This window comes from Poecilia reticulata, chromosome 2 (assembly GCF_904066995.2).
Source record: "Poecilia reticulata chromosome 2, P_reticulata-male-v2, whole genome shotgun sequence".
Lineage (NCBI taxonomy): Eukaryota > Metazoa > Chordata > Actinopteri > Cyprinodontiformes > Poeciliidae > Poecilia > Poecilia reticulata.
Genome location: NC_088831.1, coordinates 36,621,808 through 36,648,782, shown reverse-complemented (window position 1 = coordinate 36,648,782; position 26,975 = coordinate 36,621,808). Strand labels below are relative to the sequence as shown.

At 38.0% G+C, this 26,975-nt stretch overlaps 1 protein-coding gene across 4 annotated transcripts in view; it reads left to right on the top strand.

Moving 5' to 3' along the window:
- The window catches only part of LOC103461746 (alsin-like), a 34,698-nt gene extending 9,543 nt beyond the window's left edge, over positions 1-25,155 (top strand). The window contains exons 11-41 of one of the 4 annotated variants that reach the window (XM_081604532.1): positions 461-630; positions 2,229-2,385; positions 3,226-3,322; positions 3,515-3,592; positions 4,731-4,922; positions 5,914-6,085; positions 6,162-6,357; positions 7,270-7,335; positions 7,520-7,679; positions 7,821-7,952; positions 9,127-9,255; positions 9,421-9,444; positions 11,366-11,436; positions 13,533-13,599; positions 13,700-13,881; positions 14,717-14,782; positions 14,888-14,986; positions 15,125-15,289; positions 15,703-15,814; positions 15,963-16,040; positions 16,114-16,244; positions 16,694-16,846; positions 17,226-17,340; positions 17,421-17,578; positions 18,449-18,550; positions 18,642-18,821; positions 19,619-19,664; positions 19,850-19,911; positions 20,797-20,946; positions 21,028-21,124; positions 22,587-25,155. In XM_081604532.1, the coding sequence (XP_081460658.1) occupies positions 461-630; positions 2,229-2,385; positions 3,226-3,322; positions 3,515-3,592; positions 4,731-4,922; positions 5,914-6,085; positions 6,162-6,357; positions 7,270-7,335; positions 7,520-7,679; positions 7,821-7,952; positions 9,127-9,255; positions 9,421-9,444; positions 11,366-11,436; positions 13,533-13,599; positions 13,700-13,881; positions 14,717-14,782; positions 14,888-14,986; positions 15,125-15,289; positions 15,703-15,814; positions 15,963-16,040; positions 16,114-16,244; positions 16,694-16,846; positions 17,226-17,340; positions 17,421-17,578; positions 18,449-18,550; positions 18,642-18,821; positions 19,619-19,664; positions 19,850-19,911; positions 20,797-20,946; positions 21,028-21,124; positions 22,587-22,625 (3,646 nt within the window). In that variant the 3' untranslated portion in view covers positions 22,626-25,155. Of the gene's footprint in view, positions 1-460; positions 631-2,228; positions 2,386-3,225; positions 3,323-3,514; positions 3,593-4,730; positions 4,923-5,913; positions 6,086-6,161; positions 6,358-7,269; positions 7,336-7,519; positions 7,680-7,820; positions 7,953-9,126; positions 9,256-9,420; positions 9,445-11,365; positions 11,437-13,532; positions 13,600-13,699; positions 13,882-14,716; positions 14,783-14,887; positions 14,987-15,124; positions 15,290-15,702; positions 15,815-15,962; positions 16,041-16,113; positions 16,245-16,693; positions 16,847-17,225; positions 17,341-17,420; positions 17,579-18,448; positions 18,604-18,641; positions 18,822-19,618; positions 19,665-19,849; positions 19,912-20,796; positions 20,947-21,027; positions 21,125-22,586 lie in introns of those variants that run through there. The other 3 variants (XR_014086606.1, XM_081604533.1, XR_014086607.1) reach the window with 3 other exon arrangements.
- Positions 25,156-26,975: the final 1,820 nt, after the last annotated feature.

The following is a 26,975-nucleotide window of genomic DNA, read 5'->3' as shown; positions in this document are numbered from 1 at the left end:
CCTTAAAATGTCTTAAATTAATAAAAATTTAAGTTGGCCTTATCACTAGTGATTCATTTTATTGTAGCAGGACAATTTAATCTTGTGATTTATGTTGTCTTTTTTTCTCGTGGTTCTTTTCAGTCAGGAAAACGTTTGAGTCTCGAGGCGGTTGAGGCTACTGCTAACTAGCAGCTAATATATCGTTTCTAGCTAGCTAGCTAAAAGGTGTAACTTTTGTCTTCGCCTTTGGATCATTTCTTTTGCCAAACTATACAACGTTACGATCAGTTGGTGCAAAATAATTTTGGCACCACTACAATATAAAATGTAAAAATTTCCGTCATGATACAGGTCTTATTTTTTATTGATGATGGTCTTAAAAAGCCTTAAATGAAGCAGAAGCCCTGTATTTACCAACGAATGTCCGCTGGAAACAATCCATGGTTCAGTATCTGACCTTTGACTTTCCATTCCGCAGCGGCGGGGCGTCTGCGCCGCTCTCGTCTTCGCCGGTGTGTCTGGAAGAAGTTCGTTTTTGTGTGGAGAGGGAGAAGCAGGCGCTGCTCGGCTGCAGCCTCACAAACGCACACCAGAAGGGGAACGTGGCGGCGAGCGGCAGGCGCTCGCTTCCTGGAACCCCCACCCACGGTACGATCGGACGGGTGCGAACGGACGAACTGTTTATTTGGGAAAGTCGCTTATTTTCTTTTGTGGACGATTTAGATGAAGGGATTAATACCTGAAGCCTTCAACGCTGAGCCAGGAAGCTGGCGCTTTCAATTAACAACTAAAAATATTTTTGTTTGAGAAATGCAAAAGTAAAGTAGAAAATGTTAATTAGTTGGGTAATTAAGCTCCATTTGGATTTGGTAGAACTTTGATCTGTTGATGGGACATAATTATGATTTCTATCTAGTTCTGCTCTCCCATTTCCGTGTTTGACCGCGTGTCAACAAACTGTTTTTATTCATTCCTGAGAAATTTTACCCCGATTGAAGATCTCCAACCTGAACAGCTCACAGTTGAGAACAAATGTTTCCACTCTGCATTTTTAGGCTAAAGAGAACAACACAATGCTTCAAATTTGACCCTCATTTTGCAGAAACCAAATGAATAACTAAATCAGCTGGCGAACAGGGAGGATCGTTTGGTTTTAAAAAAATAAGCAGACTGGCAGATCAACTTCCCGTTTTCTGGGTTTCCAGAAGTTTCAGGATCATAAAAATGAAAGTCAGCCAGCAGCCTCTCTTGTCTTCGCTTCTCTCAGCTGGTTTGATCAGCGCAATAATTTGTCAGTTTGTGTTTCTGTGAACTTCCTGTCAGCTGATGAGGCCTCTGAAGATTTACAACCTAACCACAAATAACACAAACTCTTCAAAGCCTTCTGGTTCATGTCTTTTGTGAATGACTGTAGGGCTGAAACCATTAATCTATTATTTAATTATTGACAGTATAGAAATTGATTAATCATTAACTAGAATGACTCAAAAAATTTAATTTGCTGAACAACACAGAGGAGATATTAACCCACAACTGTACAAAAAATACAGTTTACATTTGAAATGATAAAAAGCCCAAATATGTTTTACCCAAAACTCCTCAAGTGGCAGTTTTAGCTCTTTCTGATTTAAAAAGCCTATTAAGCACCTTTGTCTATCCAATTACTGTATTAATCACTTAATACTCAACAGATTAGTCCGTATTGATTTAAGCTTCAGATGCAACCTTTGGACAAATGACCAAGTGTTTATAAAGGATAGCTGTGTTTTCCATTTTAGGAAATAAATGTTTATTTTCTTATTTAATACAGGAATTAAGTTATTAGTTTATTTGTATCTTTTAATTATAATTTTATATCAAAAAAGCTTAAGTGGTTAAATGAAAAATCAGCAGAAAGTACTATCTTTTTTTCTCTGACAAATTGTCTGAATAATTGGTAGAATAATATTAGATAATCATTAGTTGCAGCATTAAATGACTGTTTATTGTTCAAGAAAGTTTTTTTCAGTGAAGATTTGCACATTTTGATATTTTTATTATTATAACTGAAAACCAGTCAAGATCCAGTTCTTTTTCTACCAGATCCCCAGAGTTTCACTTAAATTGTTCTGGTAAATCCAGTAGAAACCATGATGAGGTTTTCATGGCTTCTGGAGCAAAAGCAGGCCCACAGCATGATGGATCCTAAAAACATCTGGTTTTATCTCGGTTATGAGCTCATGTCTGTGGGTCTTGTTTTCATGCAGGATCGCCACGGAGACGCCGCCAGGCTGCCTCCGGGTTGCTCTGTGCTGGTGCAGCATCAGATGATTCAGGAGATGGGCTGCCGTCCCTGGAGACAGAAGTCTGGAGCTGGGGACGCGGGTCTGAAGGACAGCTAGGACACGGAGACCAGCTGGCCAGGTTTGTTTTATGAACTTTAAACGTGACATTACGTTTCCTTAAACAGGTTTATGAGTTTTACAAAACAGGTTTGTTACATTTTTTGTTCAAAAAATAAGATTTCAGTCTGCTCTGTTCTGCCTATTTTGAGCTCCTGTCAGAATCAGCTGACCAAATTTGCTTGAGTTACGTTTAGGTTGCTAGGTAACGGGCTTTGCTTAGCTGGGGTTGCTAGGTAACAGGCTGGGCTTAGCTAAGGTTGCTAGGTAACGACATGGAATGTGATTTAACAAAATGAAGATTTTTGAAAAGGCTCATTTTCCAGACACCAAAAAACATGAACTTCTTTCCAACTGGGTGGATTTTTTTAAAGCATTTAAGCTTTTTTCCCTTTTTTTCAGAAACAGTTGATGCCACTTATTGTATTGTATTTATTTTAAAAATTTTAAGTCTTAATAAGAATTTTGATTTATTGTTGTAACAATAAATTTCAGTTAATGTTTAAAAAAAAACTGGCACAACTGTTATTCAAATCATGTTAAAAGATGTCTCTCTGTGCAGTTTACTGACAGTGTTTGTGGTGCTATGAATGCTGTGCCATACAGTTACCTAAAGAAGTGATTAATAGTTTTTAAGCAACATTTTTATCGTTATCACAATAATACTTTAAATATTACAATTAAATTTTAAATGTACATCTCTGGACTCTGAGGGAATTCCAGAGGGAATTACAGAAATGTGCAAAAAGTGAATTTTGCATCATAGATCCCCTTTAACACACTTGTTGCTTGTAGTTACATTCATATCCACGTTTTTTCTCTAACCACTGCTGCTATGGTTGTGTGTGCTCTGTGTGTTTAGGCTGCAGCCTTTGTGCATCAAGTCTCTCACAGGGCAGGAAGTGATCAAAGTTGCTGCGGGGTCCCACCATTCGCTGGCGCTCACTGCACAGTGTCAGGTAACAGCCAGATTTAAACATGCAGCCAAACCATCCATCAAACCCGCTGTACGGCTTTCATCCAAAGTGTAATTTGAGCTTAAAACGATTTGCTTTTATTGGTTTGTTAAATTAATTTGAGCTGATGGATGTTGTGAGGATTTGAAAAATAAATTTGTAGCCCTATAAATAAATAATTCTCGTGTGTTGCAGGTTTATTCATGGGGAAGCAACCTGTGTGGACAGCTCGGTCGTGTCGACGGCCCCGTCACTGTACCTCAGTTAGCAAAGGTTTGGTCATTGATTCCTCTATGTACGGTCATATCAATGTTAGGCTTTAATCATTTAATTAGTTAGTTAGTTGTTTTTCTACTCTAGTTTAGTGTAGCTTATCAAATACACACATATCCAGTAATATAGAGAAAAGCTGATCTCTGCAGAAAAACCACATGTTGTAGCGTCCAGCATAATTCTGGCTGTATATTTGATCACTTTATTTCATCAGACTTTACTAGATTGTTGGTTTCCTGATAGGGACTTATCAGATTTCTTAATTTTTAGCTTTTCTTGAACTCGCTCAGAGACATTTAACCAAATATAATTGGGATGTTTTTAATCATCAGCAAACTGTGAGTGTAATTTTGATCTTGTGTGGATTAGAGAAAAGTGTTTCGTCATTTGATCATATTCTCCTTAAACTGAAGAACGGTCCAAATAAAAATTAAAAATCCCAAATTAAGCTTCAGCATGTTGTTGTGGATGATCAGCCTAGTCGTAATGGCCACTGATAACGGTGGATAAACAGTTTTTCCTGTAACGGTAAGCTGTTTCTCCACTACTATTGGAATGTTGACCAGCCAGTACATGAGAGTGATTGGCAGCACTAATCATCCTCATGTAGATCCTCTCTGCTGTAACAGCTGGAAAAGACGAACAGCGTGGCTGGTATGACCTAAGCAGCTGTATCTGTGTGCATCCCTTGGAGGATGTAAATGATTACTCTTTGAATTCTGAGATTTCCATAAACTTGTCAACACAAAACCTTGTAGTTCTTGTGCATGGTGTTCTCTGCCATCAGAAAAACATTTAAATTTTGAGTTTCTGCCAAGCGACTGTTTTGTGATTGGTTGCTTCTGGTCGGGTTCGCTGCATTTCTGCAGACGTTAATAGCGGCTAAGGAAGGAGGTGAAGGAGATCGATGTTTTCATAGATGATCTGTTTCATGACAAACTGTCATGACACGGTGACAGTTTTAACAAATATGAAAAACAAACATAATACTGCAGCTTTAATTGATTTAGTTTTTTCTATGGCTATACCTTGTTTCATGCTGTTAATGAGAGTGAAAATGTGCATCCTGATCAAAAGAAAACACTTTTTTTTTTTGATTTTCCTAAATCCACACTCGTTTCTTGGTTGGTTCCTGCAGCTGTCTGACGGCCTCCGTGTTTGGGATCTGTCAGCCGGTCAGGGCCACTCCCTGCTCCTGGCGGACGGCGACTGCGTCCAGCCGGTCCTGTTGTACTGCGGCCAGCAGAGCGAGAAGCTGCAGAGTCAGAGCTCTCCCCTCAAAGCGAAGAGTTGCACGGAGAGACCTACGCTGCTGCCCTTCTGCATCGAGGTTCGTGGATTCAACGCACAACTCCAGGCTGTTATGGGTGGAGTGTTTTTCCAACCGGGCCGCTGAATGTATGGAGGAGGGATGAACTTGGAAGTCAGAAATACATGAGAAAACTGCAGAAACATTTGGAATAAAATGTTCCATACAGAACTCATATAATCAGTGTTTTTGTTTCAAGTCTAATCTTTAAATTTATCGGGTCATGCTTAAAAAATGTCTGGGTCTAATTTTTTAAAATCTACAGTCAATGATCTGTTTTGGTTTTATTTTTGTTCACTGAATACACAAAGTGACAACAATCTGGTATCAAAAAGTATTTCCTTCTGTCTGTTACATCTGCAACTAACAATTACTGTAGTTATTGATTAGTACGACTAATCAATCAGAATTTTAAAAATGGTACGGTCTGCAGGTTTTTCATTTAAACTCAAGTCTTTCTTATACTAAATTAGAAATGCATTAAAAGTGCAAATTATTTTTGTAATAAGAAAATAAACATTTTATTGCCTGGAATGCAATAATTTCTGCTGGGCTAACGTTAAGGCAGTGTGAGGCTGATCTGTTTTTAATAATTGGCAGGACTTGAACCAGGTGAAGCTAAAACTTTGTTACTTGAAGAGTTTTTGCTTAAATGTATTTATAGACAAAGATTTTTTTTCATCTTAAATACAAAATGTAAATATTTTTGTACAGTTTTGACTGAATTACAGCTCTGAGTGTGTTGTTGTTTTAACAAACTGCCTTTTTTCGAGTCTTTGCTTCAGTTAATGATCAATTACTAAATATTTTTTTCTTCTTTTTAATTTATGTTTGTTGCTATTGTTTGTTCTCTTATTCAGTTAATTATTTTGTAGATCAATAAATGTGTTAGTCTGTAATATAAAAAAAAAAAGATTACAAAAGATGATTATTTCATAATCGATTAATCACAGTTGATCCGATTAATCGTTTAATCTCTAGTATGCCTACTCCTTCATCTGTCTTTGTGCAGATGAGTTACATCAGCAGCGTGAGCAGCGGCGGCCGGCTCTGCGCGGCGCTGACGGATCACAACGTGATGGGTTTCATCGCGGCCATCCACGATCTGGCCTCCAGAGAGAGGCGGTTCTCCTGCTGGATGAATGACGTCCGGAGGGTCGTCATCGCTCCGCTGCGTAAAAAGGGTGCGAAGCTCTGCTGCTTCAATCAGAGATCAAACCCAGGAACAGCAGAGGATTTGATGTCATTTATGTCCCACAGAGACGACGTGTCAGACGTTGGGGGATCCATGCACGCACCTCTTCTTTGCACTTTGCGATAGTTTTATTCAGCTGAGCAAGATGATTGGTCGGCACGCCACGGCGCTTAGCTACTTCCTGCAAAATGCCCAGAGCCGTGATGTAACTTCCTTTCCCCTGCTGACGCACTCTGAACATTTTCTGGAGATGTACAAAAAGTAAGGATTTTATTAAGCCTAACTGATGAATAAATGGTGGCTTTACTGCTAGTTTCATTTTCTATTTAGTGTTTATGCAGTCACTGATCACACAGACAGAAAAATAAATGTTTTAAAGTTGATATGTTGTGCTAAATTCACATTTTGCATGTTTTTATACTGCTTTTAAAAACAACCAAAGCTCTTAAAAAAAAACACCAACCAGTTTTTTCAGCAATAAGTTTATAGTTTTTTTGGAGTCTGGAAAATGAGACAATTCCAAAGTCTCCCAAATGTTGAGTCACATTCAATAGTCGCTATGCCGTTACCTAGCAACCCCAGCCTAGCCCAGCCCCGTTAACTAGCAACCCAAGTGGAACTCCAGCACGTTTGGTCAGCTGGTTTTACCGCTATGTGTGCTGTACAATGGCTGCTGGAAAAGACAATTGCTTTGTTGTGGACTTACTATACAGAAACCATTTGCTGCAGTCTTGTTGGTTGTACAGGAGGCTCCATGTTTTTAAAAGCAAATATGCAAATATATTATACAAATAATGTATATTTGCTCATCTGTTTGCAGCCATTTTCATGTGTGAGTGTAAACTTTGATTTTGGGGGTGTGGCTTATTTGAATTTAAAGTGACAAGCGCCCCTAAAACAAGAGCTCAACAGAGCCAAAACTGACCAAATTAAGATCTCATTATCTAAGAATGATTTTGTGCAAAAAATGTGATGAACATGTTTCGTTCAACCCACAGACCTAACCTAACCAATAGGTCACAGTAAGATTTTACACATCTTAAGCCAAGGTTCCAGTAATTATAGTTAAATAAATACTTTTAATTTAAAAATGGATAAAGTTCGTCCCTGACTGTGCTCTGCTCCCTCCATCTGTTTCGCTAATCAACATGAAATCTGTCTCTGTGCCTTTAGGTATTGTTCTGCAGTTGGCGACTTTCAAGTAATGGGTGGATTCCAGTCACTTCATAAACTCTCACTGTAGGCCTTTTTTTTTACGTTAACTGTTTTCATGGGAGGAGTCCAACTTCCCCTGCTTGCCTTGCTGAAAACATTCTGAATCTTCTCTTTGTTTAACCAGAATTTGCTAAAAAAAAAAAAATCTACTATTGCTGATTGTTTCTGATGCTGTAAAAACATGAAGTTGTTGTGTTTCTCCCTGCAGGGAGTGCTTGTGCGGCCAGCAGGCTGTTCTCTCCCAGCTGTGTGGAGCAGACCAGTCTGTCAGCAAGGAGATTGATCTGGTTTCAATGTTCTACCAGCCTCTGCAGCAGCTCCACCATTACAGCACAGTCCTGCTCAAAATGGCTACATGCTATGACGTGGTGAGCACAAAGCTAGTTTCCCTCACTTTTACTATTTATTTTTATTATTCTTTCAGTTTTATGTTTCAGCTTTCACCCATAATTCAGTAACTACAGATTTATTTACTGTAAGGTGTGTTGAAAGCCTGTTTCTCTCCCCAGCTCACTGAGGAGTATCATTCTCTGCAGCAGGGCTGCAGTCACTACGAAGCTCTCTCTTCGTCTCTCCTGAGGAGGAAGAAGGAGGCTGAAACCACACAGCTGTTCTGGAAAACTCATTCTGGCAAAACTACTGTGAGAACAACGCCTTATCAGTGACCCCCTTTTTCCTTGTCTGCTTTTGTTGGGAGTAGATATAACTCTTTGGAAACTTGTTCTGCTAAAGAGATTTCTCCAAAACACTCAATATTTTTTTCCTTAAACATCTACTATTTTCTGTAAGCATGACTGTTTATCTGCAGGTTAATTCACATGAGAATTAACTTTGTCACTTTTTTGCATCATATAGAAAACAAATTACGTTTCTCCTATCAGTTTAAATTGAACCTATTATGCAAATTTCACATTTCACACATTTTTGTACTTTTTGGTTTTGGTTTCAACTGCTTTTAAAAACTGTTAAAACATCCAGCAACAACTTAATGTTGATTGGTGTTTGGAAAATGAGCTGTTCCAAAAACCTCTCAAATGTTAAGCCACATTCCTCAGGAACTCTGCCGTTACCTAGCAACCCCAGCCAAGCCCAGCCTCGTTACCTAGCAACGGGAGTTCCAAGCAGAACTATAGGAAGTCAGCTGGTTTTACAGAATCACTGTATTGCCATGGCCAGTAAACAAGTTCACAGGCTACAAAATCACTTTGATGTTATGGTACAAACATAATTTATTTAAATAAATAATAAAATATGAAAATATTATTAAGCAGCTGGAAAAAATGAAGAGCCCACTGCACTGAATCCCATTGAAAACCTCATGGTTAATCCATCAAATGTTGATTTATGAACTCTTCCTGAGGTAAAACATTGGCATTATTGTTTTTTTTGCATTATTTGAGGTCTGAAAGCACTGAATCTTTTTCGTTATTTTGACCATTTCTCATTTTCTGCTAATAAATACTAAATGTTTGCTTGAAATTTTAGAGACATGTCAGTATTTCATAGAGTAAAAAATCAATGTTCATTTTACTCAAACATATAACTATAAAAAGTCAAATCTGAGAAACTGATCATTTAAAGTGGTCTCTTAATTTTTTTCCAGAGCTGTATATTTTACGGATTTACAATGGCTGCTGGAAAAGACAAGTGTTTTGTTGTTGACTTACCAGAAACCACTTGCTGCATTCTTGTTGGTTTGGCAGGAGGCTCTACTTCTGCTTTTCAAAGACGTACAGTATTTCAAACATCTGTGGCAGTTTGATGGTCTAGGTCTGCCTTTACACTATAGCCAACAGGTGAGTGTTTGTTTTTCAGGAGAGTCTGCGTCTGCCGCAGCGCCGTGTCATTTGCGAGAGCAGCAACAGATCTCTGACTCCTCAATACGCTGGCCGCTTCTCCAATCACTGGTTTATCCTGTTCAACGACATCCTGGTGCACACACAGGTACCCAAATTAAATGCCTATAAGTTGCTTCTATAAATCAGAATGCATTTATTGTCAGAATGTTTTGCTTATTTAAGGTTTAGAATCAGGGCGGTGTGTTTGTAGCTGACATTTCCAGTCGTCCTCCGTCTTTACACGTCTTCATTGTGTCTTTCGTTCACTCAGGGATCTCTTCCCTCTCAGAGCTTTGTAAGTATAATAAAGTAGCATCTTAGTTTGACGTCCCACCCACCAGTTTTTGCTCCATCCAGTTTCCACTCTGAAGGTTCAGATACGGGGCAATCAATAAATGTGAGCGCTGGACGTCGTAAAGTTTGCAAAAAACGTTTTCCACCCGTCCAGACGGCTGCGTTTGAAGTTTTCAGGTTTATTTTTAAAAATTGGACAATAGTTATTGGTGAAAATTTACATTTAAATACATAATATTAAAAGGAAGTGGCTAATTTCCATCTCTAGTCGACATTTTCAGCTTTTCAAGAGCCATTTTCATGTGGTGGTGTCGGATTCACCTAATTTAAATAACCACATCTGAAAAAATCACCTTGTTTTATAATTGTGGAGTTTTATTTTTCTCAGTCTATACCAATGTGAGTTGAATGATGTTATAGTATCACTACTAAATCTTGTTTTTTCTGGGTGACGTCCAGTGCTCACGTTTGTTTTCTGCATGTTTATGTAGTGGTGATAAACGGGGGTCTTTGTGCTCATTTGGGTTTAATGTTTAGAGCGTTAGTGGATCCACTCTGAGAGCTGGTCCACTAACGTTCAGAGGCAAACTAAACTAATCTGACCAACTCCAAACAACGAGGCATTGCTGTAACTTTGGACTGGTCTCCTGTGTTTCCCTCACTGGTTGTTTTCATCTATTATAGAGACTAACTTTGTCCTCCTCTGTCTGGTTTGCTGTGGTGTGTTGATGGAGGAAAATGCTACATTTAGGAACGTTTCCCTTTCCCCCAAAGCTTTATCACCCTGAAGCTTTAATTTACTGGCGTTGGTTAAAAGGTTGCTTCTTTTCAAGTGCTGCTTCTATTGTAAGTCATTGATAACCTGTAAATTCAATCAACTGTATCTAAGAAGACAATACCACCTTCTGCAAACACAGCTCCAGAATACAGTGATAAATTATCTTAAATATCATTAAATAAATGCATATAGATATAGTTTATTATCATTAAAAGGCCTAAAAAACATGTTACATTCATATTTGTCTTAAAGGAGATCAATACTAGGCACAATCACTGCAGTCTGATAGTTTTCTACTAAATTCAAATCCCTCCAGAATCAGATGAAATGTTAAATTTGATCAGAAGTTTGATTCTCTCAAACTTAAAACCAGGAGGGAAAGCATGGAGGTTGTGAAACAACACAGAGTTTCAAAATGGAGGATTTACTCTTTTTGACCAGAAAGTAAAAATCATATTTAGAGTTTAAAATTAACAGGAAACATGATCTGTAGAGGAGCTTAAACTGATAACGCTGACTCATGCTGAAAAGGTTTATTAAATGAAAAATGCTTGTTTTCCACAGAGACATGACCATTAAAGGCTCAGGATAATAAATGTGCCACCTGTTTACGTTTCTGGTGATACTTTTACAGGAAGTGAAGCTGAGAGGGAAAGTTGTTCTCCCATGGATTAGCTTAGTTCCTGGGAAATATGCCTGAAGTAAAAAAACACATTTTACATCTTCAGTTTGTGCTTCGTTTTGAATCTCAGTTGATTTCATTTCCATCGTTGGCTTTAAATGTGTTTTTCCATCATAAAGAGTCTAATTTACAGTTTTGAAACAGTTTTTTAAATACAGTCTTATTGCTACAGCTCCTCTCATTGCTACTTTTCCTGCAGTTGCAACTTGCTAATTTATTTTCCAGAGCCGTTTCTGAGCAGAAGCACATTTTGTTTGGTGAAACTGAAATTAAGTTTCTGGGTTTTTTTTATGAAAGTTCCCCAATTTGTCTGTTTTTAGGAAAAGCCCTTTTGACGACAACTGACACATATTTGTTGGTCGTTTTTTTGTCAAGTGATTTTCTAATTTCAGAGTGAGTAATGTTGCTCAATTTGAGAATTTCAGAAAAGCTGTAATTTCTGTCGCTGCGTTTTCTCTGCAGTTCTCCTCATTTCGAATCTATCCTCTGACCTGTCTGTGGGCGAAAACGATTACCGGAGACAGCAGCGGACTGTGAGTTTCTCAAGACGTTCTGACCAGAAATGTGAAGAAAGTAGATAAATTATGATACTGACATTAGCGCTCATTAGTCATTGGGGAAGTTCAGATGACTTTACAGCCAATTATGTGACTATTTCTGTTCAATAACGAAACTAAAACCTTTCAAAAAGCTACAAAAGAAGAAAACAAAACTTGGTAGAAGCGTTTTTTCATTGGAGGAAGATGAATTAGTTCCTAAAAACTGAACATCCTTCCTGCAATTGCTTTATTATTGCCTTTATAACCACAATCTGCTGTCCTGCAGATGAACTTCTGCACTGCGCAGCGTTTAACGGTCATTGGCAGATACCATGTCTACAACATGAGGCCAAATTAATACAACTATTTTTTGATAAACTTCACACAAAGAACAATCTGCTTATGACGTAACCATACAGCAACAAGTATCTGTGTAAGTGTAGATTGGCCACATTTTAAATTAGTTATTATGCATTTAGGGGTTAAACCTTCTCATATTTATATATTTTGTTGTAAATGCCGTCACATTGTGAAAGACCAGCACACAAATGATGGGAAATTAAAACTATTTGCTGCAGTTCAGACTTTACAGAAAATAATTCAGAGGTGTGAGGTAGCCCACCATGATACAAACTAAAGGCTGCTTTTTCATTTAGTAGGTGAAAAGCTGAATGTAATTGATTACATTCAGTTTTACTGTAAAGGAAGCACAAATTACATCAGTACAAATTTGTAAAGACTCCGTGTAACAATGTATTTGCTTTAATCATTGCAGTTTGTGCATTAAAAGCTAAATGTAGAGATGTGCCGATCAGGTTTTTTCCTGCCGATACCGATCACCCATGAGGGCCGATCACATAATTATTATTTTTTTTATTTTTGTCATAAACAGTACCGGTTACATTATGTGGAAAAAGGAACCATGAATTTACCTCAATTTAGACAAAAACTTGTTTTTAATAACTTTTTCCAAGAAGAAAACTAAGCAAACAAGCATTGTGCAAATTGTACTGCTATCGGTAATAATATCTTTGACTGATAACATATGAAGGCTCTGAAGAGGCTAAATAATGCAAAGAGCCAAAATAAAACCTCTCAACATTGCCAAAAAAATTCAAGTATAAAACGTAACATTCAAAGGCAAATACAGGTTCCATTACAATAAACAATCCAGAGTTACTGTATGAAAACTTCCTAATAGCATGGCGGCTAGCTGATTACTGCTAGTTCTGAGTGGCTGTTTCTGACTGAGCGGAGTAATTATGCATAGCAGGGAGGAGATCGATTATTTTTTCAGAGATTATCTGTCTCATGTTAGGACAGCGAAAGTTTTAATACGTATGTAAAATGTATTTTTTTAAGTTAGATGCTGCAGCTTTAAACAGAGGTTTGGTGTGAGAGTCACTACCAGGTGGAGCAGAAGCGGCGCTCCATCTGTCAAATATTACTACCTGTAGCGCATAGCAGCGGTTCAACAGCGAGAGCAGAACCAGCGTCTTACATCGCAGCTCGAAGACTTAAATAATTTTGCTGGTTATTTGTTTAGCTTTCTGACCGTCATGCTAATCCGGGTGAGTGTTTGTAGCTGTGCGCTGCTTTATCTGCTATCTGATCCTCCATATGTCTATTTTTACTGCAGTGATCCTTGATGTAGCCAAACTCCATCAAGTATGGCATTGTTTTTATGCCATATTAGCTTTGTTGTGTTGATGCATTTTGACCTGCTTCAATTTTCTGCCGCAACACGCAAACTTTCCCATTCACTCAGTGCGTTATAGTTACACATCGCTTAGGATTTGTTGCTGCACGTTGTGCTCACTGCTGCTTTCCACTTATTTAAAATAAATCTTCATTGTCACAGTAGAAAGAGAAAAAAGTCAGGGAGGAGGCAGCAGCAGAACGAAGGTGCAGGGTAAGGAGGGATTGTGATCAGAAAAACAGGGAAAGGGAGAGTTATGTGCAGAAATGTCAGCGTTGTAGTAAAACCACATCACGGCAGAAATAAAGCTTAAACATTTTTTTAAATGTCACAAAATGTAAGCACTGGAATATCTTTCAGGGAAATTAATACTTTATTGTACTTTTCTCAGTTATACGATCAAAATAATATGTCCAGAGGAGAGTTTCACCCTGGCGGCCTCAACGCCACAGGAAAAGGTACATTTTTGGTTTATCTTTTTATTATCACTGTGTAATTTGTTTTTTTAAATCAACCCTCACGGCGGTTCTTTACTTTGATCCTCCCGTCTCTCTGTAGAACAAGTGGGTGCGGTCCCTGAACCAGGCGGTGGATCAGGTGCTGGGAGGTGCAGGTCAGGGGTCATCACCAGGGGTCACGGCTGCAGTGTGCCGCACGGCTTCGTACAAGTTCGTCGCAGATGAGCGATTCAGAGACGCTCAGTACAGCGGCGGCTGGATGGCAGGACGGGTCCACGGCAGGTCAGACCGCTGCTGCGAACCCTTAAAAACGCCCACAGTGGATTAGTAAAATTAACATTTTAATAGTAAAATATCTAGAATAATTATTCTCAGTTTTTCTTTAACTGAAGAGCCATAACTGCTTTGCTGCATCTGCTCATGTGGTGGCATGCGTTCTTTAAAAAATGTCTTTAAAGGCTGAAAATATAATATTTTAATGTCACTAATAACTGGACTAATCGTGATTATTTGTAATTAATCAGATTGATTGTGATTAATCAATTCTGGAAATAATCGTCAATTAATTAAGTAACCGATTAATTATTTGGCGTACAAGCTCAGTAAAAGGCCAACAGCTGAAAGAACATCTCACTCAGGGCAGTAATCAAGCTAAAACTGTGCAATAAATACATTTGCACTCTAGTTTTCTAAAAAATGTTTTTAATATGATTTTACAAGCTAAATCTGTAAGCCATGAAAAAGGTTAGTTTAGTTTTCTCTGATTTTAAAGTGTCAGTGTAAAAACGACAATTTTAAGATGCAGAAATTCTAAATAAGAGCGATGAGAAGAAGTGGTCCTAAGCCCGGCCCTGGGGGACACCATCCCCATAGCATGGTAAAACCATGCTATGTTCTATGAGATTATCAAAACAGACGAGTCTCCGCTTCTACAAATTGTGACTTTCGTCGTCAAAAGCTTCTGATAAATCGATGAAAATAAACTTTATTTTATATATCATTTTGAGACTTTGTGTAAAAATGTCAAAGAATCTTTTTTTATCGTTGTTTACATGAGTCGGTGACGCTTTGAAGTGCTGAAAAGCTGAAAGTGTAATCTGCACATTTTGTTTTCCAGAGGAACCATGAAGTGGCCGGACGGCCGAGTGTACAAGGGAAACTTCAAGGGTGGCCTGGAGGACGGGTCTGTATGAATCTGGACCAGTCGTTCTCAAACTGTGGTCATTAACTGCGAGTTTTAAATCTTCTCTACAAATTAAACCATGTTTTTATCTTTTTTTCCCCCCAGTTACGGAGAGTGTGTAATGCCAAACATAGCGCAGGACAAACCCGACGTGTACCAAGGACAGTGGAAAGAGGGGAAGATCCATGGCTTTGGCAAGTACAAGTCAGTACGGCGTTTTATTCAAACCCAATCAAAAAATGTGTTCAGGAACATCAGAACAGTTGGTTACTGGATGCGTCACCAGATCTGTGACGTCTTAACCTAGAGCGCCCCCTTGTGTGTGCTTTGGGTGGCACTCAGGTATGGCAGAGGAGAGGTGTACGATGGCTGTTTCTGTGACGGCCGTCGCCACGGTTACGGCATGTTGAGCGCTGGTAAACTGGCCCGCGCGTCTTCAGGCCTTTTCATCGGCCAGTGGATTCAGGACAAGAAGACGGGGTACGGAGTCCACGACGACATCATGAGGTAAAAATGAAACATTTCTGAACAAAATGTGAGATTAAACACAGAAACACGATCAGATGCTTTATAAAAACTATAACAAGGACCAAAGTTGTTATAAATAAAACTCAAGCATACTGTTGACTACTATTCATCCAGTCGATTTATATAAAATCACAATACTTAAAAAAGTTCAACCAAAGTATTAAAAAAACCACAAAAAAATTAAATAAAACGTAACTTTTTTCACACTGGCTTTTTTTCCCCCTAATTCTCCGTCACCATAAAAAATGCCTTAGTCGATGGGTTATCATTCTGTAGCAAAGTTTCTGAAACAATTTTTGATCTTGTAGATGATCTTTGTTAGTTTAAATTAATTTAATTAACCTGCATTAACAGAGCTGTGGGGTTGAATTAATCTCGTTTTTGTTTCTCAGGGGAGAGAAGTACATGGGCTTCTGGCTGGATGACCAGCGGCACGGCAGTGCTGTGGTCCTCACCCAGTGTGGAGTTTATTTTGAAGGGTCATTCAAAGAAAACAAGATGAGTGTAAGTACAGCAAAGGATAACTGTGATTTGTTTTAATGTCAAATATAAGTTATAGTCTGTCTGTAATTGAGCAACCAGAGACATTGTAAACCAGACATGTTATGATTCTGCTGGTTTTAATGGCTTTATCCCTGTAATCTGTAATCAGAGTTCAGGCCTGTTGGTGTCGGACGATGACACGGTGTTTCACGGGGAGTTCAGTGACGACTGGACCATCAACGGGAAGGTAAAACACGCCCGCTTTGCTCTGAAGGCTTTCCTCAGATGAACTGATCGATCTTCTTCTTCTGTTTCTGCAGGGGGTTTTGACGCTTGCGAACGGCGACCGTCTGGACGGCCTGTTCAGTGGCGAGTGGAGCGCCGGTCTGAAGGTCGTAGGAACGTACGTCAAACCAGCCGTGGACGAAAGCAAAGAGAAATATGAGCCACCGTGAGTATTTACTTTACTTCCTCATAGAGATGAATGCAGTCAATCTACTTACAGTTAATTATCAGTTAAAGATTTAGTAGATTAAAATTAGTTCCAATTTATTGACAAAAAAAGCGTCTGCTTAGATTTTCTGTTAGTGTTGTAGTCTGGCCACCAGCCAGCAGAGGGCGCCACTGGCCATCCTTAAATGGAGCCAGGATTAAAGATGGCGGCTGTTCCAGGACGGGAAAGAGAAACGATACAGAGTGCGGTTAGAGACTCAAAATTCACCATTTTGAAGTTTTATTTTGAAATACAAAAACTGGACAATCATTAAGTTAATAGAACCGCAGGACAGAGCAGCATCAACATTCAAAAATTCACTGCAATATTCGTCCGGCCCCGACTGTGACGTTCGTCCGGCCCGGCCCCGACCGTGACGTTTGTCCTGAATGTTTGCGTGTCGACAGCCTGGGTCAGTACGCCGTGCCCGCGGCTCAGAGGTGGATCTGTGTGTTTGACGAATGCTGGAGTCGACTCGGCTGTGACGGCGCCGGCAGAGGACAGCGGACCGCAGCCTGGGAGAACATCGCCGTTACCATAACAACGGCTCGACGGCAGAGGTAGGTGCACAAACAGCAAGACTGAGGAAACGTTTAGCAAAAGTCAGGGTTCCTGCAGAATCTAGAATTTTTTTTTCTAACTTTAACCTCTGCTTTGTTTACTAAATCGTCCATCCATCTTTATATTCATCTAAACCAGCGTTCTGCAACTTTAACAACCCAAAGAGTCAGTTTCCCCCTAAATCCAAGAAAAATAAAACTTCTTTAAAGCCAAAACTTTTCTAAAAATGGCAATTCGATAAATGTCAACCATAAGAAGTTTACTGTCATTTTTTAAAGAAAGGGGAAAAACAAACTTCATTTGTGAAACCTGATTATTAATAACACTTGGCTGTCTGTTATGATCAATTAAATGTGTGTGTGTTGTGTGTGTTTGTAGCCCAGACCTCAGTAAATCTCACACCAAAGTTCTGGAGAGTTTGGAGTTCATCCCTCAGTACGGCGAGGCGGTCACCACTGCGAACTACGACAACGTCAGACGATACCTCACTAAGGTCGATTCTCCCACCTGAACGTTGATCTGTGCAGCTCCTTCACAGGACGGATGAATCATGTGTGTGTGTGACTGTGTTAGGCCTGCGAGACGCCCCACCACCCCCTGGGCTGGCTGGTGGAGACGCTGGTGACGGCGTACAGGATGACGTACGTCGGCGTGGGATCGAACCGCCGGCTGCTCCGGCAGGCGGTGCTGGAGCTGCAGGCCTACCTCACTCACCTGTACAGCATCATCAGGTAGATTTATTCACCACCAAGAAGAAGAGAGGGTGGCATGTTCCTTTAAGAACATGTTGAGTTCACATTAAAGGATTCAAAATGGCTGACCCTGATTTAAAGGTGGCCTACTATGCTTCCTGAAACAGACCAGGATATTAGCATAGATCTATGAGCTACAAAACATGTTGATTTCATTATTTTTATCATATAATTCTGAAATAATGAGGTTATAGTTCTGCTTTTTTTTAGTTCTTTTCAGAATAATTTTACAATTTAATGTATTTTTTCTTTTTTTTAAATGTTTTAAGGCTCTGTCACTTTAAATCCAAATAAGCTGCTGCTGGCCACGCCCCCAACTTAACGTTTACACTTGCACATTAAAATGGCTGCAAACAACAGCACAATTATATTGCTTACATCTTTGAAAAGCATTAGTAGAGCCTCCTGCACAATCAAGAAGAATGCAGCAAGTGGTTTCTGAATGGCAAGTCAACAGCAAAACACTTGTCTTTTCCACCAGCCATTGTACAGCACATGCAGCAGTAAAATCAACTCTCTAAATCTGCTAGAGCACCACTTGGGTTGCTAGGTAACGAGGTAGCGTGACTCAACAACAGCTCAATCCAGACATCAGAAAATATCAACTTATTGCTAAAAAATGTCTGGATGTTTTTTGTTTTTAAGAGCTTAGATTGTTTTTAGAAGCAGTTTAAACTCAAACGGAAGAAAAAAGCATTAAAATTATGAATTTTGCATTATAGGTTCCCTTTAAACGACAGAAATCTGGGCTTCATTTGCTCATTGTGTTGCTTCCAAGGCTGTTGGTTTCACCTCAAACTACAGAACAAAACTGATGATCAAACTTTGGCTGTTTGCTGCTGCCTCCAGGTTTCTGTTTCCAGGGTTGCCAGATGATGGCGGCATCATCCCAGACGCTCCTGACATCAGTCCGTATAAAGCCCGACGAAACTCAAACAAAGTGGATCAGGGGTCAGAGTTCACACAGAGGAGGTCATATGAGGAAACAAGATAAATGTTGAGAGGTAATTTTAAGTCGTGTGTCGTTTTATTTGTCCTTCAGGGTGTTGGTGGTGAGCTGCTCCTCGCTGCTCCTCCCCCTGCTGCTGCCTCGGCTCTACCCGCCTCTCTTCACCCTCTACTGCCTGCAGCAGGAGCAGGAGGAGGCCCAGTACTGGGAGCGCATCCTGCGGCTCAACAAGCAGCCAGACCAGGCGCTGCTCGGCTTCCTGGGAGTTCAGGAGTCAGTCTGCAACACACGCGCACACACACACACACACACACACACACACAATATACCGCTCTATCACTCCAGAGCATAAACTGCCTCATGAAGAAGAAAATCATAAATACAGAGTTGGTAAAGATGCTTAAAATCCTTGAAAATACTTGAATTCAATTATGTGTTTTCAAGGTTTGGAAAGTGCTTGATATTCAGAAGCCAGAAATTACTCAAGTAAGAGTAAAAAAGTTTTTGGTAGAAAGTCTATTTAAACACTCAGTAACTGATCAAAATGATCAATCGTTTGATTTTTAAGAATTACATCATCAGAGAGACTGAAATATGATATGAATAACTTTTTATTTTAACGACGAAAATGACAACAATTCATATAACAGAAAATGAAATCAGTTTCTTTCAATAAAAATGAGTTAAATTCGTGTTTTGCTCTCAGACCAGTCAGGTGTGTGAAACATGTTTTAAAACATAACATTTGTAATATTTTGATTCACTTTGTCCGAGCTGCAGAATGAAGAATACGACCACAAAAAACATGCATAACAGTAATGCATAATAAAATATCACAGTGAATTGAAAGTATTTTTTAAATTTTTATTTTATTTTCATTTTTATCTTCTTTTTTACATACGTTTTTTACATTTTAATGTCTTTTTTACATAGTTTATCTTTCAGCCAAACTATGAAAGATATCTGGCGCATAGTGAGGAACATGCAGTATTTTCCTCTCTTCATGCATTGAGCAGTTAGCGGTTATGCTAACAGCTTTTTGTGGATATTTGTTTTGTTTCCTGTTGTAGGAAGTTTTGGCCTCACTGGATGTCGATTCTGGGGGAGAAAAAGCAGGTCAGGATGTTTTTTATTCAGCTTTCACAAGTACTCCTTCATACATACATGATTTAAAAACATGTATAACTAAAAAGTAATAACACTGAAGTTTCTTGTTGTGATGTAAAAACGTTTAAAGTCATCTTCAGTCCCTATAAACTGTATTTACTTTGTTTTTTTACTTTATTTTATGGTGTCTACAGATCGTTTCCAGCAGTAAAGACGCCTGTTTCATTTCTGCTGTTGAGACTCTTCAACAAATCAGGTGCCACAAAATAAATGCAACACAAATAATTGGCTCAGATAAAATCACTGCAGAGGGATTACAACAGGGGTGTCCAAACTTTTAGACACATTTTGCCAAAATTGTAAACTCAAAAACAGACAACCTAAAATCAGATAAATGAAGCAGCTGGAGATCTACTTGTAGATCCAAGATTTGAAAGGGATTTCTACAAAGGTGTATTTTAAATAGCGAAAAAGTAAATTAACACCAAAATCTCTGAAATTTTGAGATTAATCTCAGAAATTTTCTAGAAAATATTTTCAGAACAAACTTTGACATTTTTGTATAAAATTTCTGGTATTAATCTAAAAATTCCAGATTTTTTAAAAGCAAGTTTTGAACTTTCCAAACTCAGAAATTTCAATGTTTTTTGGGGAATATTTCTCACATTAATCTCAAAATTTCAACGTTTTTTTCTAGCAAATCTTCAACTTTTGAAGCTCAGAAATGGCCTCAATTTTTCTATAAAATTTCTGAATTTTTTGGCAAAAATTTACTACTTTTTTTTTTGTTTTGTTTTTCTACAATATCTCATACTGCACTTCCTATACTTAATCAACTTTAAGAGAGGATAAAATCTTAGCTTTTCAGTGAAAGTCTTGATTTTAAAATTTGGTTATAAAAAGACGAATACTTTGTGTTGTACTTTACATTTTGCTGTGTCAAAATATTATGTTGGTAATTATTTTAACCCTGATTACAAACTAAAAGTCTCCATCTGCATCTAAGGGCCAAGTTTGTATCATTTATGAATTTCAGTTGGGGCCTCACAGAACCAGTCCAAGGGCCACAAATGGCCCCCGGACCTCACTTTGAACACCTCTGGATTAAAATCCATATTTAATGAGCATGTTCTGCACGCAGCACCACGTTTACACCGTCGGATAAACTGTTGGTGATTCAGAAAACGTTTGAGGAGCTGACGCTGGAGGTGAAGCCCTTCCTGGCCGGGGACTTCCTGTGGTGCATGGACGACCTGTTCCCCCTCTTCCTCTACGTGGTGCTCAGAGCCAGGTGGTGCAGATTCACCAGCACCGGCAGTCCAGTCCGGATGTTTCTGAGTCGTTTCTGTAGCTCATGTTCTTATTTCTGCAGGGTCAGGAACCTGGGAGCTGAAGTCAGCCTGATTGAAGACCTGATGGATCCCAACCTCCAGCATGGAGAGATGGGCCTCATGTTCACCACACTAAAGGTGAGAAAGCCCAACAGACATCAAAACACTAAAACACAGATCACACTGGTGCTTGAAATCCTTGAATTTCAACAACAGGGTTTATTAAAAGTTTGGAAACTGCTTGAAAGTTCCTGATAGTCAGTGTGCAGTTCTTCAGAGTTGCCAAAAAATAGAGCAAAACTTCTACTCAATTTTTACTTAAGTAGAAGGAAAAAATACTTGAGAAATTACTCAAGTAAGAGTAAAAAAGTGTTTGATAAAAAGTTTACCAAAATACTGAGTAACGGATCAAATTAGCAATCACTTAAAAATTCCATCATCAGACGGACCAAAATATAAAGTTCAGTGGAAATTTTGGTATTTTGAAAATCAAAATTACAATAATTCATTTAAATAACGAATAACAAAACCAGGCAAATGAAAATTTTCCAAATCAGTTTCTATCAATGAAGAACTTAAGAAACTTTAACAAAAACTGCAAGTGTGTTTTTTTGTCTGGTGGATTTTTGGTTAAACATGTTTGTTTTTCAGTCAGTGGGTAGAAAATACAGAATTTTACTCAAGTAAAAGCAGAAAGTACCAAATAGTAAAAATACTCCTAAAAGTTTTTTTTTCTCCAAAAAAGTTACTCAAGTAAATGTAACTAGTCACTGCCCGACTGCAGTTTTGTAATAAATGTCAACTTTATTTACAGTTGAAGCCAGATATTTTCATACAATTGATAGAGAAACATTTTTTCCTCACTGTCTGATGTAAAACGAGATAAATTTGGTCTGATTTTAATTCTGTCAGAATCACCAAAATGATTTCTGTTTGCTAAATGCCAGAAAATGTAGCGAGAACATTTTTCAGAGATTTATTTGTAGCTCTCTTTGTATATTGTGTTAAAGCATTTTATTTAATTAGATGCTTAAATACATTGTTTCATACATATGTATAAAACGATGTATGTGGGTGTTAAACAATGTTATAGAATTTTATTATTTATTTTGGGTTAAATTATTTTGTTTTTTGGACCAGATTGGTGGTTAGGGGATGAGACTTTCCAAAACATAAAATGTTGTTATATTTTAATTTACCTTATCTCTGATGTAGCATACCATCATGAGACATCATTAATGCCAGTAATAAATGACATAAAGTAGTGAATTGAAACTGTCTTGTTTTAGTTGATACTGTTTTTATCTCCATAGTGTGGTCCTTGAAAACTTACCTTGAAAATGCTTGGAAACTGTTCAAACCTTGTTATTATTGTTCTGTCTGTGGATTTGAACAGGTTAAGGCAGAACTTACATGACTGCATGCCTTCTTGTTTTTCCCATTTTGAGGAGTTACTGAGACAAATGGGCTTCTGTGTCACATCATATTTATGCCCTATGGAAACAGGAACTCATCGGATGCTAATAAAAAAATTTCAGGGTTTTTTTTCTCTTTATATTCTGGACAAAAACACATTTTTGAGTCACTTTACTCTCCGTAGGCTTGCTTCATCCAGATCCAACAGGAATCCACCACATAACCAGTGATTCAGTCCCAGTTTGATGGAACAGAACCAGTATTATCTCCCGGTTTCCTGCTGCTGCAGCGACGCAGAGAGGTCGGCGTCCATCCGGCGCTGCAGAAAAAGCCGGTCTGCCCGCCGATCATTCAGGAAGCAACAGTTGGCAGAATGACGCAGCACAGCGCCCTCTGCTGTTGGAACCTGGTAACACCTGTTCATATTCACTGACGTTCACAATGGACCTTACCACAGGGGCCGCGTTTCATTGGCTAATGCCCATTTCACGTCACAGCGCAGCTACCACGTGTGTGACCGTCTCACAAACACAAGCTACAGTAGTAAACACATGCTAATGTACATTGTGGACTAACAGACCGGCAGAAAGTTTTTGCGTCAGGACTCGAAAAAGAATGGTTCTCCACTGTCAGTGGGGTATCTGTACAGGCGATGTCAGGTATCCTGATTGTATTTGTGTAACTAAAATTCACATATTTCCAAAATTTGAAACGGAATTCCTTGCTTGGATCAAAGCTTGTGCACGACCGCATTTGCAGCTCAACCGTCGTAGGATCAATAAAAACAAAGGAGTGTCTGCTGTTGTAAGTATTATTGCTTTGCTTTCTTTGTGTATAGTGAATGACAAAAAGAAAGTCAATAATAAGCACATCCATTATGAAAACCTTTTAGCCAAGTACAGCATAATGGCAGTACCAATACAACTTCTACACCCTGAAGCTTGTCTGTTACACAGCCTTACGTTAGCTGAACAGATCAATATGCAATGTATACCGTATCTGACATACATTAAAGATTTTATTTGACCTGAAAAAGCTTTTTACTGAACTGTACTCGTGTTAGCCATGCTAGCTTTTACTAAACTGTAATCATGTTAGCCACGCTAGCACCGAGTACAGTGTATAAGGCCTACGCATACTCAAACATTTGAAAACAACAGAAATCACTGATTCAAAAGTAACCCTCAAAACCATGAATGTCTGACTTACCCAGCCTTGCAAGAAAAATAGGAATCAGTGATCTTGTCCACAGCTATATTTATGCTGAGGGTGTGAGGATCTGCTGTTTTCCTCATCGGTTGGTAGCATTTAGCTGCGACGCGCTCAATGTTAGAGGCATTGCGTGGCTAAAACATCTTGATGTCGTCCAAAAAAGATGACATGAACTTGTTGGTTCTCTTGTCCATTGTCGCGGCTGATATTTTTTGAAAATCCAGCAGAAATGCTAAACTAATCGACTCAGAAATACACTGCAGAGAGTCAGTCGAAATGAAAGACTCCATGTTTACACATAGAAGCTAAGCTCCGCGAGGCTCTGTTTGTGAGACATGAAGTCACGTGGGACTTTCGAGGGGCGTTTCTGGGCGGAGCTTGGTAAGGTCCATAGAAAAGGAACATTATTCCACAGAGGGGAAATTCATGTGCAACAGCAGAACAAAAAGTTACAAAAGTTTTGAAAATATATAAATAGAAAACAATAATAATAATAATATACTGTAACTGTACAAAATTACAGATAAATATTGTACTCAAATAAATGGCAGCATGTACATAAACATTTCTAGACTTTGATGGTTTTAGAGTCCGACTGCTGCGAGGAAGATTTTTGTTTTAAACATGTTTGATTGAGATTCAAAAGTTGGAGCTGCTGTGTTTCTCTTGTTTTCTCCGTTTTTATATTTAAACTTCAGGCAAAAGGAAACAACTACTTAACTTTAAAAACCTGATTTATTCAAACACTTATGAAATTAGTTAAAATGTTTTTTCTAACACATTACTAACAATTGTCTTGAAAAGAACATACAGGTTGATGAATACAATGGGATTATTACTACTAGAGCAGCTACGTGCACAGAAAAGGGAATAAATCCTGTTTTTACTGTAATGTTTTGTTTCTATGAGAGAAAATATTAGTAAAAAAATAATGTCAAACCGCTTTGGATGCAGAAATGCAGTTCATTGTTTTACTAAATGCCTTGTTTGTGGTTTTCATGAGTGTTTAAAACAACTAACAAACCTTTTCAATGTCTTGTATTATGTCAGCACTGAACATTAATCACTACTTTTAAAGTTAAATATTTTATAAGATATTTTAATTGGAAAGAAACAAAGATTTAATTAAGATGATTAGAGCCAATGTTCAAATATCAGTTATTTAATCTCAGATGTTATAAGGATTGGCTAAGTCATTATTTGATGCCAGGAAATGTTCTAGAAAGGTATGTTTATACCATCTTTTACGATGACGCATCAAGGTACTTCTTTTCTCTTGCAGTGAGTGTAATGTAATTATTTATTTATCTGAGAGGTACTTTGATGTTTTTATTCTTTATTTTCCTAAAACACTGCTTTTAAAATGCACTCAGAGTAATTCCTGCATTGCAGTGAACATTTCAGCCCATCGTTTTGTACTGGTTGCTTTTGTTTTCACAAACTGTAGCACCTTACACATTACCATCCTTTCTCATCACTTGAATGGAACTAAAGTGATTATTTTTCTAATCAAGTTTGTATATTTTTTAACTTCATAGCTTTATAAAAGACTGATCATCTGCACTGACTGTTTAGTTTGATGGTTGAATATTTAAAAATCTAGTAAGAAAAGGGGGTAATAAACTTATTTTGGTTCCTGAAATGTGTCCTGACTGATTTGTTTTGTCTTTGTCTCTGATTCATAAGTTTTTGGACAATGAAATGTAGTTCCGAATTTTCTACGTAACAAAGTATTCAGTATTTTCTCGCCATTTCTCCCTTTATCTACTGTTCAAACACTGAGCAATATATCAGCATTTCGTAGTGAAAGTTTTTACAATCATGACGGAGATTTAGTAATCTTTATTGAACAAGAAAACGGTAACGGTTTTTCAAAGGGTATTCGTATCCTAGCAACACAAGAACAGAAGACGAGCATAAAAACCAGATCCGGTTAAGAATTCTTCAAAATAAAACACTTCCCGTTTCCAAAATAAGTCGTGCTTGGCACTAAAATGTGTTTTACTTATGGTTTTTGTAATTATACACAATCGTCACATTCAGTGAATAATAAATTATACTTCACAATAGATAAATGAGCAAGAACGGCAGGAAAATCGGAAGGAACGAACAACTAAAGAAAACGAATAAAATAATGCATTTTAGATAGAAAATTTTAAAGATAACGGGATAATTTAGGACTTTTACACAGTTCTTTCTCACTAAAGAGTAAGGTGGAAGCCTTTATTAAGATACAGACTTCATATACACACCTCCTTAACATTGTAATATTGTGTTTGTAGACATTTTTTTTAGAATCAACTTACTAATATTTAAAGACTGCCAAGTTAAATTTACAATTACTACACACAGCTGTTTATGTGGACATAAAAATATATCTTATATAAATATATTTTCAACCACCTGTGCTTTGCTGTTTTCGTTTGTGAATGTGAAGCGTTCAGATTTACTTTATTTAAATCTTAACATTTTTCAGCTAGTCTGCAGATTTTGTCTGAATAATGGCACCAAATGGACTCAGGAGGGAGCCAGTGGTGCAGGTCAGTGTTGTGTTTTACGGTTTGTTGGAGGGAAATAATAGTTGTTTATGCATAAAGTTGATAAAAAGAGAGAATGAGCACCTGCAGTGCAAACACCTGACAGCTTTGTGTTTAGTCTGTGATCAGGCTGGTGCTGACTGTTGACTCTGAAAAGCAGATTAATCTGCGAAACTGCAGCTTTACTCTGGCTGGCTTCATGTTTGGTTTCTGGTGTAAAACGTAAAAAAAAAATTAATTTGTTCAAATAATGAGCTGCAGAAAATAGTTGTGAGATCTGCTTTCATTATGAAGGATTCATTAAAGTATCATGGAATATATGTTATTTTTATAAGAAAACAGTCTAACAAAATTATTTTTTACCAGATATTAGAGTCCATATATACGGAAGAGGATTAGGGCCAATGAACAAAAAAAGGAATTCTGACTTTTTTGCCCTTTGAATATGATTTTTCTTTCTCCGAATTTTGGCTTTTTTCAGAATTCTGAAAAAGTCGGAATTCTGAGAATTCTGAATTTTCTCAGAATTTTCAAACTTTTTCTCATCTTTCTCTAAATTTTTACTTTTTTTCTCAGGACTCTGACTACAATCTGCTGAGATAAAAAGGCGTAATTATTTTTTTATCACTGGCCCTAATCTTCTTCCATACATTAGACGGTTTGCTCTCTTCAGATTAGACTTGGATTGAGTTTTATAGCAACAAATTCTGGGTGAATTTGGTGAGAATCAAAGAATTTATATTTATATTGCTTCTCTTATAAAAGGCTCTGGGGAGCTTCCTTAAGTGTAAGTTTTAAGTAAAAATCTTTCTACTAATTATGGA